The sequence below is a fragment of the Schistocerca nitens genome, chromosome 1 (genome assembly GCF_023898315.1).
Source record: "Schistocerca nitens isolate TAMUIC-IGC-003100 chromosome 1, iqSchNite1.1, whole genome shotgun sequence".
In the NCBI taxonomy this organism is placed as follows: domain Eukaryota; kingdom Metazoa; phylum Arthropoda; class Insecta; order Orthoptera; family Acrididae; genus Schistocerca; species Schistocerca nitens.
The window spans coordinates 156,026,729-156,044,232 of record NC_064614.1 but is presented as its reverse complement, the minus strand read 5'-3'; the positions used below and the strand labels follow the sequence as shown (position 1 = coordinate 156,044,232).

At 42.5% G+C, this 17,504-nt stretch overlaps 1 protein-coding gene across 1 annotated transcript in view; it reads left to right on the top strand.

Moving 5' to 3' along the window:
- The window catches only part of LOC126234790 (putative inorganic phosphate cotransporter), a 153,360-nt gene that overhangs the window by 65,103 nt on the left and 70,753 nt on the right, over nucleotides 1-17,504 (top strand). Inside the window, exon 2 of the mRNA XM_049943542.1 lies at nucleotides 7,647-7,786. Coding sequence (XP_049799499.1) covers nucleotides 7,647-7,786 — 140 coding nt within the window. The remainder of the gene's footprint in view (nucleotides 1-7,646; nucleotides 7,787-17,504) is intronic.

Below are 17,504 nucleotides of genomic sequence, written 5' to 3'. Positions count from 1 at the left end.
TGCACATCAAACTGTACAGTATGTAATGTATTAACACACCGAACCCAAATCCTCCATGTCAATGAGCAAAATGTGAAAAAAGGTACTGAAAGAAACGTTTTAGTTTGGGGGCAGACGCGAGTTGCGCTGTTACAGGCTTCTAAAAGAGGTTGGTGACCCGTGCTGGGCGATACATCAAGGGGAGCAGGTAGCGGCCCAGTGCTGCTAGCGATGGAGATATTCTCTAGAAAACTGCATAGGGGAATTTCCAGATGGATAGAAACAGATCAGCAATGCTATTGATCATGTGAAGGGCCTGTACGTGTATATAACTTTTAGGCATCAGGAGAGGGCAGAAAATGTCCTATTGGTTGAAATAAACTCAGAATGAGAAAAAGGGTCAACGCTGTGACGCAGTTTAAGGGTAGGTCCTTTGCGATTGTCTGGGGTAGTTTCCACAAGATGAAAGGAACCCTCCCATTGGTCTGAAAAAGCCGGGACGTGAAGCACGAAATGACGCAGGTGGGGGACAGTTTTCTACGAAAGACACAATACCGAAAACTTCGGGGATTCTCCTCTGAACCAGTGTCAAGTGTAGAACAGGGCGAATCACGCCCTGTACGATGTCAAAAGAGGAATTTTTGTGTGAACACTGCGTTCACTTTGGCTGACATTCAGCTATAGTCGTTGACCTCTGATAGTGGAGAAACAAAACAGCTACGTAGTTAATTGATCTTGCAAGAACTGAGAGGGCATTGAAGTATACACGCTGCTCCATTTATGCAAGTGTATATCGCAGTATTTTCCAGACTAGGGATGAGTGCATATTTTCTCACCTAACGAGAAACATAGGACAGTTTCAGCTGATAAAATCAGTAAAGATTTTGATTAGCATTTTATAGGATTTTCAGAGGGTAGGAGAAGCAATGCAGCTGACAGCACGTCGCAGCTAAAGGTAAAGGCCGCTGGCAGAGGCGGAAAATTCTTCGATTACCAGCTTGCGTCCACTGTGAACTCGAGCAACCTTGAGTAATCTTTTGCTCATCTTGTCACAAAAACTAACCATCCTCCATAGACTTGATTGTCATCCTAAATAGTACCGAACTTAGAACCGTAATCAGATGATTTGTCGTAATATTGGCCAACTTCACTGTCCAGAAGTAAGGAAAATCTTGTAAAGAAACTTCTATTTAAATCTGAGATTGTTTGTTCAGTGTTATTTCTGCTAATGTAATGTGTTATATTGACAACTGTCCTGAAAGTGTCATGTCACAATCTATGTGAACTCGTGTGCTTCTTTGACAATAACAGTGAAATTAAACCACTTTTACAGCTAAACAGTGATGTGCTCTGTCATACAATAACGGTCCTCTCCTAACGCCTGTCATTTATTATAGTTACACTAACGCACTCACAGGATGTTTTTGATGATGTATGACGAATGTGAAAAGTAGTGGAGTGTCAGAACAACATACATACATATAGTACTCTTTTCCTCACTTTGCCCATAGATGTATGCAACACCATATTTCCCAGACCTCCACAGTCCCTCTCTATTTCCACATCTTCCTCTGTCACCATGCCCACTTAATCCTTCCACACCTACCTCCTCTTCCTCACCCTGTCTCTTCGTCTCCTCTTCTTTCCTCTATCTTCTCCTCCCCTCTCTCTGATTTCCTCCTCACCCTCTCTGCCCATTCCCTTCTCATCTCTCTGTGTATCTCCTCTTTCAACGCTCTCTGTGCCCTCCTCTCCTCTCTCTATACATCTCTCCCTTCTCATCCTCTCTCTGTCCATCTCCATTAACCCTCCCCCCCCCTTCTGTGCTGTCCACATTCTTCTCTTCCAAAGCTCCATTTGCTTCCTAATCCACTACTCTCTGACCATCTCCTATTTCCTTGTCCCTGTTCCGATACTGCTTCTCTTTTTCTCTATTTATGTCCTCTTCCCTACATTCTTCACTATCCATTGCTCCATCCATGCTGATACCGCTCCAACACAGTAGGTATGATACCCAATATGTCAGGAGCTGGTAATCTTTTCTGCTCCTGATGTGTAGGCTACCATACAAAGCAGAATGGTAAGGCAGGCTGATACTACTCCAACACAACATGCCTTCGTACAGGGCAGCATACCTGTTGTGTGATGGAAAACCATTTCTTACCTCTGACATGTAGCCTGCCCTACAAAGCAAGTGATCAGATAACTGACTCTTCCTCGGAAATGTGCCTGCCATTCAGGGCAACCTGTACGCCATTGGACGACAAAAAAAAAAAAAAAAATTTTTTTTCAAGTATCCTCCCTCCTGTTGGAGTTAGGAAGTTATAAATCCTACAGTGCTACTGTTTCTGAGACAAATTTGGTTGGAGCTAGTCCAAGAGTTTGGGAGGAGATCCCAGACATACACACATGTACACTCTACTTTATATAAGTATGTAGAGAAGGCTAGTCTTTTCCCCCATGGCTTCTTATTCATATACATGTGACACATACGCTAACACACCTCACCCTCTTAACACCTTGTGTCCATCTCTACCGCTCTCTGTCTGTCCATTTCATCCACCTCTGTCTATTTCCTCCTCCCCACTCTCTCTTCACCTCCTCCTTCCCCTCTCCTTATCCATTTCCCCCCCTCCCCACAATGTCTCTGGACACATCTTCCCCTTCCCTCCCTCTGGTCATATTCTCCCCCTCTCTCTCTCTTTCCATGTCTACCTCTCACTCTTCCTTTCCCACCAGCCCACTACCTCTCTGTCTGCTTCATACATCTTCCTGTCCTTCCCTTCTCTCAATCCATTTCCTCCTCCCACTCATTTTGTCCATCCTTTCCTTCATTCATCTCGATCTGTCTTCAGTCACTCCCATTGGGACATACAGTACCTGCAATATTGTTCAATAAAGCCTTCTAGTTCCATAACACGCCTATCATGCTAGGCAGGCTATGCATCAGGTCCTTGAAGCTCTCTATCCCTACCATCCTCTCCTGTCCCACTCTCTCCCTATCCACAAACTCCTGACATCCCTCTCTCTCTCCATCTCGTCCTATTTCCACCTCAGCACTTTTCCCCCAGGCATGCTTTTCCGCACATGTGACATCTGCAAAAGAGATCGATGAAACAGGCTGGTACTACTCCCACTCTTATGCAGCGTAGCCTACATGACAATGGTATGTAAGACCCTTTTTCCCTTGTTGTGTAGGCTACACTATAATGTAGGTCGATAATGGAGATCGATCCATACCCTCCTGCCCCTCCCATCCCCTCTCTCTCACCGTTGCCTCTATTCATATCAACCTTCCCCAAGCAAGCCCATCCGTATGAGCAAACACTGCAAAAGAGGTTGATAAAGGAGGCTGGTACTCCTCCCACAACAAGCCCCTCTCGCAGCAGTCACTGTGTCAAGTGCTTGGTGACCCATTTTTCCCCATCACATGTAAGCTTCCATTGGAAGCCGGCCAATAAAAACGGCTAATACTAATCCAACAGTGTACATCTGATGTGCTAGGCAGCCTATAATTTAGAGGCTGAAAAAGTGTTTCTTGCATTGACATGCGACTTGCCCTGCAAATAAGGTCGATAATTGAGGTCGATACTAATAATACACAGCATGACAGTGTGTGCACATGGTGCTGTTGCACCAAACTACGTCATCTGGAACATTGCCTTATATTCTCGTATATGCCACAAGAAATGTCTCATCAGCGGTGCGTCCCTTTGTGTCATTGCATGTAATTTGGTTGGTGGTGGACTGGAGTGTGGCGGTTTAACCTGGACATTCCTACAACACATGGCAGGTGGTTCAGCAGTGGTTGTGTAATGTGCACATAACGCTGACATTTTACTCACACAAACTATTGGTAATTCTGCATATGTCTCATGAGATAAATAATGATAGGCCAAAATGGAAAGGTGCAGATGTGCCTCTTACTGACGATGTCTCATGTTGTTGAGGCGTGTCTCACTCTGTAATGAAGTGGGAGTATTACTGTTGTAGCTGATGAAGCCTAGCAGCACAGTCATTGGCAGATACTAACGCTTTTGACACAGGGACACACCTCACCTACTGGCGTGTACTTACGTCTCGGCATGCTAAGCCCTTGTATGTTGAGTGTGTTGCACTAGGTGGGCTGCAAATGGAGTACGGGTCAAGTGTCTGGAAGTCTCAGTGTCATTTCAGCCAGTTTGCACAGTGTACTACGTCGTATTTGCCGCCGGCCGCTGTGGCCGAGCGATTCTAGGCGCTTCAGTCTGGAACCGTGCTGCTGCTAGTGTCGCAGGTTCGAATCCTGCCTCGGGCATGTATGTGTGTGATGTCCTTAGGTTAGTTAGATTTAAGTAGTTCTAAGTCTTTGGGACTGATGACCTCAGATGTTAAGTAGCATAGTGCTTAGAGCCATTCGTGTTTGCCAGACACATAATGAACGTAGCAACTGTACGTAAGCATAATGGGGATGGAAACATGCAAGTGTTTCACAATGGATAAATGCAGTGGAACATACCTGCGCTAAGACTGTAGCATACCTCTGGTGACTTGACAACATGGGGTCATGTTCTGTTGCAGGATACCTTTGTTTCAAGCACTCTAGCATGTTCATGCGTCACAAGGCGCGGTGCTACTGCGGCCGTCACTTGATTTATTGATGACAAGACTCTGGCTACAACTTATTTTTCAATATTTGGTTGGTGTGCCGTCTTTCAAATCCAACGGCAATGCAATAATAGATATGAGGAGATAGTGATAATGCAATAGGTTATGAAGAAACGCAAAACAATTGTGTCAGTCCAAAACAAACATTAGAGCCACCAACTTGGAGTTCTGGGTCTCAACAGGTAAAAAGAGAACTCTTATAGGATCAGTTTTTGCCCATCCGTCTGTTGTCCGACTGTTACTACCTCAGAACCGGTGGCCGTATCAAGCTGAAATCTGTGTCATATACTAACGTTAGTGAACCCTTAGCACCGTAGAAAATCGAACTTTCTCTTGACTTAGACTTATGAAATTTGGCAAGATCCAAGGTTCCACACTTTAAATAAATATAAAATAAATAAAAAAACCGAAAATTCTTAATTTGTAATTATATCACACAAGAAAACATTTTTTTGTCATTTGTTATTCAAGTGTCTGTTCATCCATCCGTTAAGTCCGCTGTTTCTCAGGAACTGGTAGATGTATCAAGTTGAAATTTACGTCACGTGCTGAGGTCTACGGTCCCATATCTGTGTAATAAATGTACGCTTCTAAATCAGTACAAGCAAAAGATACAGCCATTTATATCACACGCTTCGATACTCTCTAACTCACTCTTCAGTAGCTATAGGATGCTTCCTATTGACCTAGAATCATGAAATTTGGCAAGAAGTAAGATTTCACAGTACAAGTAAAAGAAAAAAATCCGAACGTTATCAATTTGTAATTATATTACATTAAAAATATTTCGTTTGTCATTTTTTATCCGACTTCACACTTAAAATTAAAAGACTCTGAATGTCTTGGAATTCCTAGGATCGATATAATGCCAATATCAGTGTCGATAAAAGGCAAAAGTCGTTGAGGTCCTCGAACCCCGGGACGGATAAACGGGCCGTACACATAATAAAGTTTGTATGGAACCCACAGAGCGCGAACCCTAGTTGCACCTGGACACTTTTAGAACATTATTGAGACATTTAGTAATTGTTGACCGTGCCATACTTCATGGCACTAGTCTACCGTGACATAAGCGAATGTTTCCCTCTGAGAGGATTTTGGAATTTTGACCGCGTGTTTGTCTAACGGATAAAGGTATCGGACAGTAATTTTGAATATGGTTAATTTAACAGAAAAACTAAACAGGCTTTAAACAATGGGGGTTTAATGAAAGTAATAAATTTCGTATACGAATGAAAAAATGAACGGTCGCCAGCCCAATTAGGCACATGAATTTGGAAATATATGTTTAAGAGAATTAAATATTAGCTTTTGAAGTTACTTTCACTAATATTTCCCTTTGAATAGTACACAGGATACAAACAGCCACAGGGCACTCTGAGCTGTGTGTAGCAGCAGTCACCAATCCTACACGTACTAGTAATCACAGAAAGCAAAATTTGTACCAAACGCACACTAATAAGAGCTACACTGAAGATTGTTACTTGGATCAGTACTGGCATGTTACTGCAAGAAGTGCAGAACTGAAATTGGTCAGGAGGGGTTCTGACGTAACTGACATGTAAATACCACAAATAAAAATAAATAATACGACAATTACACTGTTTATACTCCAATTCATAGAAATGCATCAGATTTCCTTAGTAGCAATAATATTCCAATTATCTTTCTAATATGGGAAGAATATAGTGGGGACCCATAAACTGATATTGTAACACTAGTCAAACTCTATGATTATTTCAGTAGCAAAATTTAATTAAACTAAAGTTAATTCTTAGCTTCACTGGGAATAGTATATGTTTTTACTTTTCAAGGTAAATTATTCAACACTGAACTAAATTAACTTCAAAAATTCGTTCATGATAGTAATCAAAGCTAAATTAAGTTTCCAATCAGTACAACTTATTTGCCCTTTTTGATCACCTCTGAAGCGTGTGTTTTAGACAGTAACATTTACACATTCTGGCACCAAATTTCTGCGAAACGATACTTTGCAATAAGTTGAGAGTATTTTAGCAAAATTCTAGCTAACTTCAGCTTTTGCTAATCCTTCCACCTTTGACAAACATAAATAGACCACTAGTTCATTTGAAACAGGATACTCGGTTTCATAAACACTTAGGAGCGGATCCTGCATAGTTTCATGATCAGGATAAAAGTTATGGTTGTAAACACAGGTTTATAGCACTTGGATTATTATTAAAATCACTCACACAAATTCACTTGTCCATGCTCTGATACATATCTGTATGCATGAAGTTGGTGGAGTAGTGGGGAAGTAATGGTGGCAAGCGACGTGGCGGCTAACTGTACTCACGGCCCTTGATGTTTGAATGCTCTGTACAATTTCTTCTTGGCGAAGGATTTTTAATGCGTTAGAGCCATTTCTTATTGCCGAAAGTACCATGAAACAGCAAAATCCACATCCGAGACAAAATTCCTTACGAAGTGGCTTCCAATTGCCTCCTTTGGCACCATTGATGTGTACCGTGCAACGGCTAGCCACTGACTGCGTACCGTTTACACCAAGGAGCCGCCCAGTTCGACCACAAAAACCACCTTTTACATCGCGCCAAGCCACTTCTGTTGCGGAGGGACTTCCCTACTTCTTTTACATTTTACAATACAAGTGCCAGAAGCATGAACCAGCTTCCAATATACAATGTTTTTTCTTCTAAATATAAACATATTGTAAAATTTCATTATTTTAAACATCATAAAGCTTTTTCCATATATACACTGCAATACTTTGAATTTCCTGTCACAAAACAATGACCGTATTCAACAAAGAATACACAATTTCTAATTACAGATACACAGTTACGTAATATAAACCTGCTTCTAATCGATGAAAGGTTTACAACTTGATGTCCCCTTCAGTTGTAGATAGAGATCGTGCATGATCTTCTGACGACTGAGTATTAACGAAAAAGGATATAACTCACACATACATCCTTTCATTATTTCTACTTAGGACTGAAGAATCAAGAGTATTCCACGCCTGTGTGCACTTGTTCCAGATGCCCCGGCGCTTGGCGTGCGACACTTGATGTCGGCGCTGCTGTGTGTGACGCACGTGCTCGCCTTCAGCATGCGAGGCGACATGTCTGTGGGAGTCGTCGTCATGGCCAACAACACTGGGGCCAACCCCAACATCAAGGTGAGCGGTCTACTTTCCATTTAACATAACACGGGGCCCGACAGTTGAGCGGTGGGGAGAATCATAATCTCATAGTCGCTTTGTCTCATGCAGTAAACGCTTCCTGTGTCACATCTACAGTGACCTTGAAAATGTAGGAGCATTGGTTTGCAGTCAACCATAAGTCAGGTACAAAGCATTTTAATCCAAATGCCAATATGCCCTGCTCCACTCCCGCTTGATTACATTTCCACACTAACTAGCAAGATTTGCATAAAAATTAAGAAAAAAGTTTCTGTTTCATTGATACGTAACTGCACTCTGACACAGCATAAGCATCATGTGTAGGTCAAGTAACAGATGCACTGTGCCTTGATAAAAACAGATGACAACAGGATAGATGTCATTAGACTGCTCCGTTTGATTCTGAGATGGAAAGGATGAAACATCCGGCTTAAAAATGTGAAGCAATTTTTGGACGATTTATTACTTCGAATTATCATTGGATTTAATCTCTATGGCCATTTAAAAGTCTGTACCAGGTGCTGAAGCGAATTCAGAGATCTCCCTTTTTCAGACTAAACTAATCGTTGTACTATACATATGCCACTAATGGTGGAATTAAAACCACGTTCTGAAGACACTTCTCTCTCCAATCCTAACTCCAAAGAGGCTATAAGGGTCGTCCTGTAGACATAGCATCTCTATACAGACGAAGATAGGTGTCATCACAGTCAGCATCGTTGCTGGGATGAAGTCTTTTATCCTTGGAGACGCCTTCCCTATGCTGACAACTTGCAAAACATCAAATTTACATGCTGTATCTGTAGAATATTGCACATCAACCACAGGGTTCTAGTATCATCACAACGTACAACTTGAAATATTGCACAGGACTTCATACTCCCCACAACAGAGTACAAATCATCAGTTGCCATTCAACTCCTTCATTATCCTGATGACTCTACATCTCATGCCTACTATACCACTCTCCAGAAACCCAACTGATCCAGTCAGATTCACCTCACTCTCCACACCATACAATCAGGTTTCTTCAAAATCGAAGGGATATGTAATAGATGCAACAGAGTTCGTTTTCAGGTAATAAGTGATAATTAATGCGTCTCATTCGGCTGAAGTCGAACCAATGACCAAAGCTGAGACCAGCGTTCGCTGCATCTGACAAAGACGACTAGCTTAATTGTTCAAGATTTGCACGTAAAAATGATCTTGTCCGCTCGAATACATAACAGTAAAGACATCCATTAACAAGGCTTGGAAACAACTGAGCAGTCATTTGCTACTGACAGCATGGGCCTACAAAATCGTATCTTTTTAAGTGCATGTGACTACAGAGAATCATTAAAGACATTTTGGAGAAACTACCTTGCTGTACAAAACAGACAAGAAGTTTCTTTTCAAACTTAGCCAACATATAATACTCTCGCTAAATTAATGTTGTGCTTCTGGTGTGTTCTGCACGTCGTTATTTACATTTTATGCACGATATTTCGACGACCGACCCAGCTGCCTACTTCAGGTGCTGGAGAATTCGCTCTTGTGAGTACTCGCTGGCTGGACTCCAATAAGACTGTGAACTATTGTTGGTCTCGCCCCCGTTATTTACAGCCAAGTTCGACTCCCGGCACCCTCTATTCCTTATGATGCTCATTTGTTTTCCGGAGCTTGTACTGATAATTCTGTGAAACGCAAATTCTCTTAGCGGTGTCCATCTCAGTTGAATGTGATGAATCGAAAGTCTTCTCATTGTAAATTTCCGTTGTTTGCAAGAAAAACGTCTTTTGCATGCTCCAGATTAATTTTTTTATTATACTTATGCATCCAAACACGTTTCGCCTTTTTGACGAAACATAGAGTGTGGGCGTCCTGTCATATCCATGTTAAGGGCTTAAGACATTTCACTGAAGCTTTTATTGTCTTTGGAAGTGTTGCCAACTTTCCTGGTTGTTGCTTTGAATTGTTTCATTGTTTGACATACACATGTTGAGATCATTTTGTGTCTGAACATGTGTGTACGTGTGTGTGTATGTGTGTGTGTGTGTGTGTGTGTGTGAGGCAATGTGTGACTCTCGCGAGGGTGGGGGAAGGAGAGGGAGAGGGAGTGGGAGAGAGAGAGAGAGAGAGAGAGAGAGAGAGAGAAGGGGGGGAGGAGACATACAGAGAAAGAGAGAGAGAGAGAGAGAGAGAGAAAGTATGTGTGTGTGTGTGTGTGTGTGTGTGTGGGTGGGTGGGTGGGTGGGTGGGTGTGAAATGAGCTCTTGCGTTTTGTCAAAGTGTTGTTTCAAGAAAGCTCCCACTTACAAACTTTCAGGACACATGTTAAAAGTACTAGCTGAAAATATAGTAGAAGATGACATAATTATAATGAGCACATCACAGTTAATACAACTCATTACCAGTACCACCCAGCACAGAAAACTACCAGAAACACTTAGATCTCATGACACAAATAGCAATAAACAATAGCTACAGTAATAATCTAGTCACAAAATTAAACAAAAACATTAAAAACGAATACAGTCAATAAATACAATACTCATACAGCCACACACAACAACAAAACCGAACACACACTGAGACAGAACAACAACGAGACAAAGAATACATGAATACATGAAACAAAATTCAAGGTAGTACACAATGACATACAAACACAAACTCACAAATAAAATAACAAAACATTTTCAAAAGTCAGAGCATAAACATATAATTCAAAATGGAAAGTTCGATCCAAAAGTATCTTCCAAAAATAACAAAAAATATAGACATCTACTAGAAGGCAAAAATATACCAACTGCAATGCAACATTGTTGAGGGAAGCTATATAGGACAAAGCAGCAGAACATTCGACACCCAATACAAAGAACATATCAGAGCACAGAAATATGGGCAAGCCACACAAATTTTGCAGAACATTTAAGAAAAATGAACCAAAAGCCTATTACAGGAGAGAAAATTAAGAAAATACTTTACTAATTCTAACTTCATAAGAAAATTATCATATAAAATAAACAAAGGCGGAAATTAGCTACTATTACATGATCAAGTGAATATAACTGACCGCTCACATATAATACACAAACATCTCAACACATGATAACAAATCAAATTCCTTTCCTGAGTATATAACTGGAAGTCAATAATTGTTGCCGTATGTGCTGTGGTAGTTTAGCTTTTGAATCTCTGTGTGTTAATCTAATTTACTAGACACTGTGAAACATCCTGGCAGAATAAAACTGTGTGCCGGACCGAGACTCGAACTCGGGACCTTCGCCTTTCGCGGGAAAGTGCTCATCAACTGAGCTACCCAAGCACGACTCACGCCCCGTCCTCACAGCTTTACCTCCGCCAGTACCTCGTCTCCTACTTTCCAAACGTCACAGAAGCTCTCCTGTGAAGCTTGTAGAACTAACACTCCTGGAAGAAAGGATATTGCGGACACATGGCTTAGCCACAGCCTGGGGGATGTTTCCAGAATGAGAATTGCCTCTCTGGTGCCTATCCTGTTCTTGCGTTTTCATTAGTGTCTACAGAAGAGTTTCCTAGGACGTGTCGATATTCGTTTGTTCGTTTGTTTTGAAAGCTAGTCGTCGTCTGTGACAGTAGTCTAGTCAGTCAGGTAGCAGACGCCGGCCGAGCACCAGCAACAACAGGGAAGGAACCAATTTCGTGAGATTTTTCGAGTTCCTAACCAGGAGCGAATTGTTTAATTTCATCTGTGTGCTTTTGTAGTTCAGTTTTTTAATTTACGCCTGCTAATTTAATATTTACTAGACACAGTCCTCGAGCTTTCGTTTGTGTGGCGAGGTAACTGATTTTGTGGCATTTTACAAGTTCCTAATCAGAAACCACCTGTGTGTTTTGGTAGTTTAGTTTTCGAATCTCTGTGTGTTAATCTAATTTACTAGATTCAGTCTCTACAGTATAGTACCACAGTGTGTGTCGATATAGTTTGTTTGTCTATATACTGCAGTTATCCACAATCTTTAGTACAGATAGGCACTGTGATAGTTGGGTGTGGATGCGAATTGAGTTTGTGAACTTCATTCTCAACTTCAGACTTTGTTGGCTTCGGTTACACATCTTGAGGCTGCAGTGGATGGACATCACTATTCATCGACTGGCCGTGGGGATCTAACGGACGTCCAGATCGACCTACGAGTCTTCCTATCGGTCCATACCAGTGGACAGCCCAGTTATTGCCCACACTGAGGTTGATCCCTCACCTGTAGTTGAGTTACCTTGGGGTGCGGCCTCCCCAGTTAGTCTGACAAATAGATTCCAGGTGCTATCTGTGTCTAACAATGAGAATTTCACTCTGCAGCGGAGTGTGCGCTGATATGAAACTTCCTGGCAGATTAAAACTGTGTGCCCGACCGAGACTCGAACTCGGGACCTTTGCCTTTCGCGGGCAAGTGCTCTACCAACTAAGTTTGGAAGGTAGGAGACGAGATACTGGCAGAAGTAAAGCTGTGAGGACCGGGCGTGAGTCGTGCTTCGGTAGCTCAGTTGGTAGAGCACTTGCCCGCGAAAGGCAAAGGTCCCGAGTTCGAGTCTCGGTCCGGCACACAGTTTTAATCTGGCAGGAAGTTTCATGTGTCTGACAGTGTCCCACAGCCACATGCAATTACTTGTCCTGTTTCAGAGGAAATCACTCAGTCTGCAGGATCCAGGCAGTTACAGAGGGTAGGATTATTGGTAGCTGGGAGCTCCAATGTTAGGCACATTCTGGCGCGCCTTAGGGACTTAGCTGTCCAGTAGGGGAAGAAATCCCATGTACACGTCACGTGCATACCAGGTGGATTCATTCCATATGTGGAACAGATGCCATGGAGAACACAGGGTGCAGCCAACTGCAGATGGTGGCTCACATTGGTACCAATGATGTCTGTCACTTTGGATCTCTGGTTTCGAGTGGCTATCTGAAATGGTAAAGGCTGCCAGTTGCGATTGCTAGATGAAAGCATAGCTCACCATTTGCAGCATAGTCGACAGACTGATTTCTGATCTTGATACAGAGCCAAATAGAGGTCTGAATCAGGGGCTCAGACGGTTCTGCGACTGTATAGGTGGCAGATTCCTGGACTTGCTCCATAGTTTGGTGGGGTTTCGGGTTCCAATAAATAGGTCAGGATTCCATTAGATGCGAGAGGCGGCTACAAGGGTAACGGGGTTTGCGTGACATGGACTAGGCGACTCTTAGATTAGAGGGTCTCGGGGTAACAGGAAAGGGGCTTCGGTCTCAAAGATGGCAGGTCGAATACAAGAAGAACGTAGATCTAGGAACCATCGGTAAAACTACTGGAAATCTTCATAGCTGTGTTGGGAAAGTACCTGAGCTTCAAGCGCTGATAGGAAACACAAATAATTATAGGGACTGAAAGCTGGCTGAAGCTGAAAATCAGTTCAGGCGAAAATTTGCGAAGGAACTAAGAGTGTTCAGATAGGATAGGCGAAATACAGTTGGCAGTGGCGTGTTTGCTGCTGTTAGAAGTACAGTGGTTTATCTTGTAGCGAAAGTGAAGTAAATAGTTTCCCTGAGTCAGTACGGGTAGAGGTCATTCTTGGTACCCGGAATAAAATAATAATGGAATCCTTTTATCGACATCCCAACTCAGATGACACAATTGCTGAAAGGTCAAAGAAAACTTGAGTCTAATTTCAAACGTGTACCCGACTCGTACAATTATAGTTGGTAGTGACTTCAATTTATCCGCAATATGTTGGCGTAAATGCAAGTTTAAGTCCGGAGGTAAGCATACATCATCCGAAATTGTGATAAACGTATTCTCTGAAAATTCTTTCCAGGAATTAGTTCATGAGCCCACTATAATAGTAAACGGTTGTGAAAACATGCTTGATCCTCAGCGACAAAGAATCCTGAGATAATAATGAGCATCAAACTGGATGCTGAAATTAGTAAACGAAGCGTTGTCGTAGAAAGACTGAATACAGTAAGTCTTAAATCCACGAAAAGTAAACGAGAAATATATCTACTCGGAAAAGCAGATGACAATTTGCTGGACGCCTTCTGAAAGACTATCTCCACTCTTCCCATATTAACGACGTAAGAGTAGACCAGGTATGGCCTGAATTCAAAGAAACAGTATCAACAGCAACTGAGTGATTTATATCAAATAAATTACCAAAAGGTGGAGATGATCCCTCACGGAACGCAAAACAGTTCAGAACTCTGTTGCAGAAACAGGGGAAAAAACTAGCCACATTTAAAAGAACACAAAATCTCCAAGACTGGCAATCTTTTGCAGGAGCTCGAAATTTAGCACCAACTTCAATGTGACATGCTTATGATAGTTTCTACAACGAAACTTTGTCTCGAAACCTAGCAGAAAATACAAACAGATTCTGGTCGTATGTAAAGAATGCCAGCATGAAGACACAATCTATGCCTTCTCTGCGTGACAGAAATAGAAATGCTATCGATGACGATGCTGGTAAAGACGAGTTACTAAACACAGTCTTCCGAAATTCCTTCCACAAAGACGAAGTGAATATTCAGGAATTCGAATCAAGAACAACTGCCAACATGAGTAGCTTAGAAGTAGATGTCCTCGGAGTAGTGAAGCAACTTAAATCACTTAATAAAAGCAAATCTTCCGGTCCCGATTGTATAATAATTAGGCTCCTTTAGAGTATGCTGTTGCAATAGCACCATACTTAACAAATATGTACAACCGCTCCTTCGACGGCAGATCCGTACCCAAAGACCGGAAAGTTGCGCAGGTGACACCAATATTCAAGAAAGGCAATAGGAGTAATCCACTAAATTAAAGGCCCATATCATTAACGTCAATATGCTATTATGGACGGCTGTAGAGGCAGCATTTCTTACTATTTGGGGGTATCCCACGACTTTTGTCACATCACCGTTATCTTGCCGGGCAAAACATTAGTAGATTGCTTAAAAGAGCACATTGACTGCATTAGAGACCAGTCTCAGGCGGTCACGATTCTACACTGTCTACAGCCATTCATCGTTGACGTAAGGGGTACATGTGAAAATATGTTGTGTGGAGTCAGTTCAGTAAGATACACTATGTGATCAAAAGTAACCGAACACCTGGCTGAAAATGACTTACAAGTTCGTGGCGCCCTCCATCGGTAATGCTGGAATTCAATATTGTGTTGGCCCACCCTTAGCCTTGATGACAGCTTCCACTATCGCAGGCATACGTTCAATCAGTTGCTGGAAGCTTTCTTGGGGAAAGACAGCTCAGTCTTTACGGAGTGCTGCACTTACAAGAGGCATCGTTGTCGGTCGGTGAAGCCTGGCACGAAGTCGGCATTCCAAAACATCCCAAAGGTGTTCTATAAGATTCAGGTCAAGAATTTGTGCAGGTCAGTCCAGTACGGGGATGTTATTGTCGTGTAACCACTCCTCCACAAGCCGTGCATTATGAAAAGGTGCTCGATCGTGTTGAAAGATCCAGTCGCCACCCCCAAATTGCTCTTAAACAGTGGGAAGCAAGAAGGTGCTTAAAACATCAATGTAGGCCTGTGATGTGATAGAGCTACGAAAAACAACAAGGGATGCAAACCCCTTCCATGAAAAACACGACAACACCATAACACCATCGCCTCCGAATTTAATGTTGGCACTACACACGCTGGCAGATGACGTTCACCGGGCATTCACCGTACCCACACTCTGCCATTGGGTCGCCACATTGTTTACCGTGATTCGTACCTCCACACAGTGTTTGCCACTGTTTAATCGTCCAATGTTTACGCTCCTAATACCAAGTGAGGCGTCGTTTGGCATTTACCGGCATGATGTGTGGCTTATGAGCAGCCGCTCGACCATGAAATCCAAGTTTCCTCATCTCCCTCTTAACTGTCGTAGCACTTGCAGACGATCCGGATGCAGTTTGGAATTCCTGTGTGATGGTCTGGATAGATGTGTACCTATTACACACTACGACCCTCTTCAACTGTCGGTGGTCTCTGTCAGTCAACAGATGAGGTCGGCCGGTAAGCTTTTGTGCTGTACATGTCCCTTCACGTTTCCACTTCACTGTCACATCGGAGACAGTGGACCTATGGATGTTTAGGAGTGTGAAAATCTCGCGTGTGGGCGTATGACACAAATGACACCCAATCACCTGATCACTTTCGAAGTCTGTGAGTTCCCCAGAGCGCCTCATTCTGCTCTTTCACGATGTCTAATGACTACTGAGATCGCTGCTGTGGAGTACCTGGCAGTAGTTGGCAGCACCATGCACCTAATAAGAAAAACGTATGTTTTTGGGGGTTTCTGGATACTTTTGATCACATAGTGTATTTCCTGAACTATGTGTTGTACAATGATATAATTTTACAGTTAGATTTATTGGTATATGTGCATGCTGTCTGAAAAATTTGTCGAAATACAGTTGGTAATGAAGAAGTAATAATTAGCAAGCAAGGATGGAAGGAAGATTCGGTTTAACGTCCCGTTGACATCGAGGTCATTGGAGATGGTGCACAAGCTCCGATTGTGTCAAGGATGGGGAAGGAAATAGGCGGTGCTCTTTCATAATGAACTATCCCGGCATTTGCCTAGAGCGATTTAGGGAAATCATGGAAAATCCAAATCTGGATGGCCAGACGAGTTGTGGCGCCCTAGAAATATTCTAAGTTCGGAGTTAGCATTTCTGCACGGTCCGCTCGGCAATCCGGGGCCCGACACCAAACACGTGGAGGGGTTGCCCCAGCGCATGCTCCAGGCCGAGCATGTGGCTGGGAATTCCTTGGTGATGCTGTGTCGATGAAAGAGACTTGTGTGCCGAGAGTGTCGAAGATGGCGGACTTTGTGAAACCACCATGTCAGACATTTCACAGTTCGTACAGAAATTAATAGTAGCTAGATGAATCATGATACCTAAAAAAGAAACATGTACATTACCGTTATCTGCACGACGATTATGATGGTGTAATCAGATTTTCAATATCTTTATTAGTTTAAAGTTTAGTGTCTGCCTGTAAATTATACAAGTAACAGCCAGCAACGAATTTCCAAAATCTAAACGGTTCATCCGATTTCGTCGATCAACATGTCTTTAGAAATCTGTTAGTGTAAACCTAAATTGGTATAAATTACAGACATGTAACTTGGTTAATACATGAGTTATTGGAGGTCAAAGTGGCCAGTTACTATCGATCGTGTCAGGCCATAAGTACTCCACAACAAAATGGCTCTGAGCACTATGGGACTTAACTTCTGAGGTCATCGGTCCCCTAGAACTTAGAGCTACTTAAACCTAACTAACCTAAGGACAACACACATCCATGCCCGAGGCAGGATTCGAACCTGCGACCGTAGCGGTCGCGCGGTTCCAGACTGTAGCGCCTAGAACCGCTCGGCCACTACGGCCGGCTAAGTACTCCACAGTTACAGGAGAAAACGGTAGCAGCATGCTTATAAACATATTTATTCATCTATGTCTATTCATGAAGAAATTGGCCAATTATTTACTGTGTTTTAGAAAGCAGAGAGACATTGGGGTACTGGCCTACTTTTGCTTGCCATTCCTTTGATACATTTTTATTTAATTTATTTATGTATTTAATAATGTGTTTTAGAGCATACTTATGGTCCAGCCATAGGAATATTTATTGAATTTCAAGTTCTATATATGTAAATTCAGTATTTCGAATGTGTTTCATTATGTTTGTGAGTGTGAGTTGGCTTGGAGACAGGGCGGGAGCGCTCTCAGCG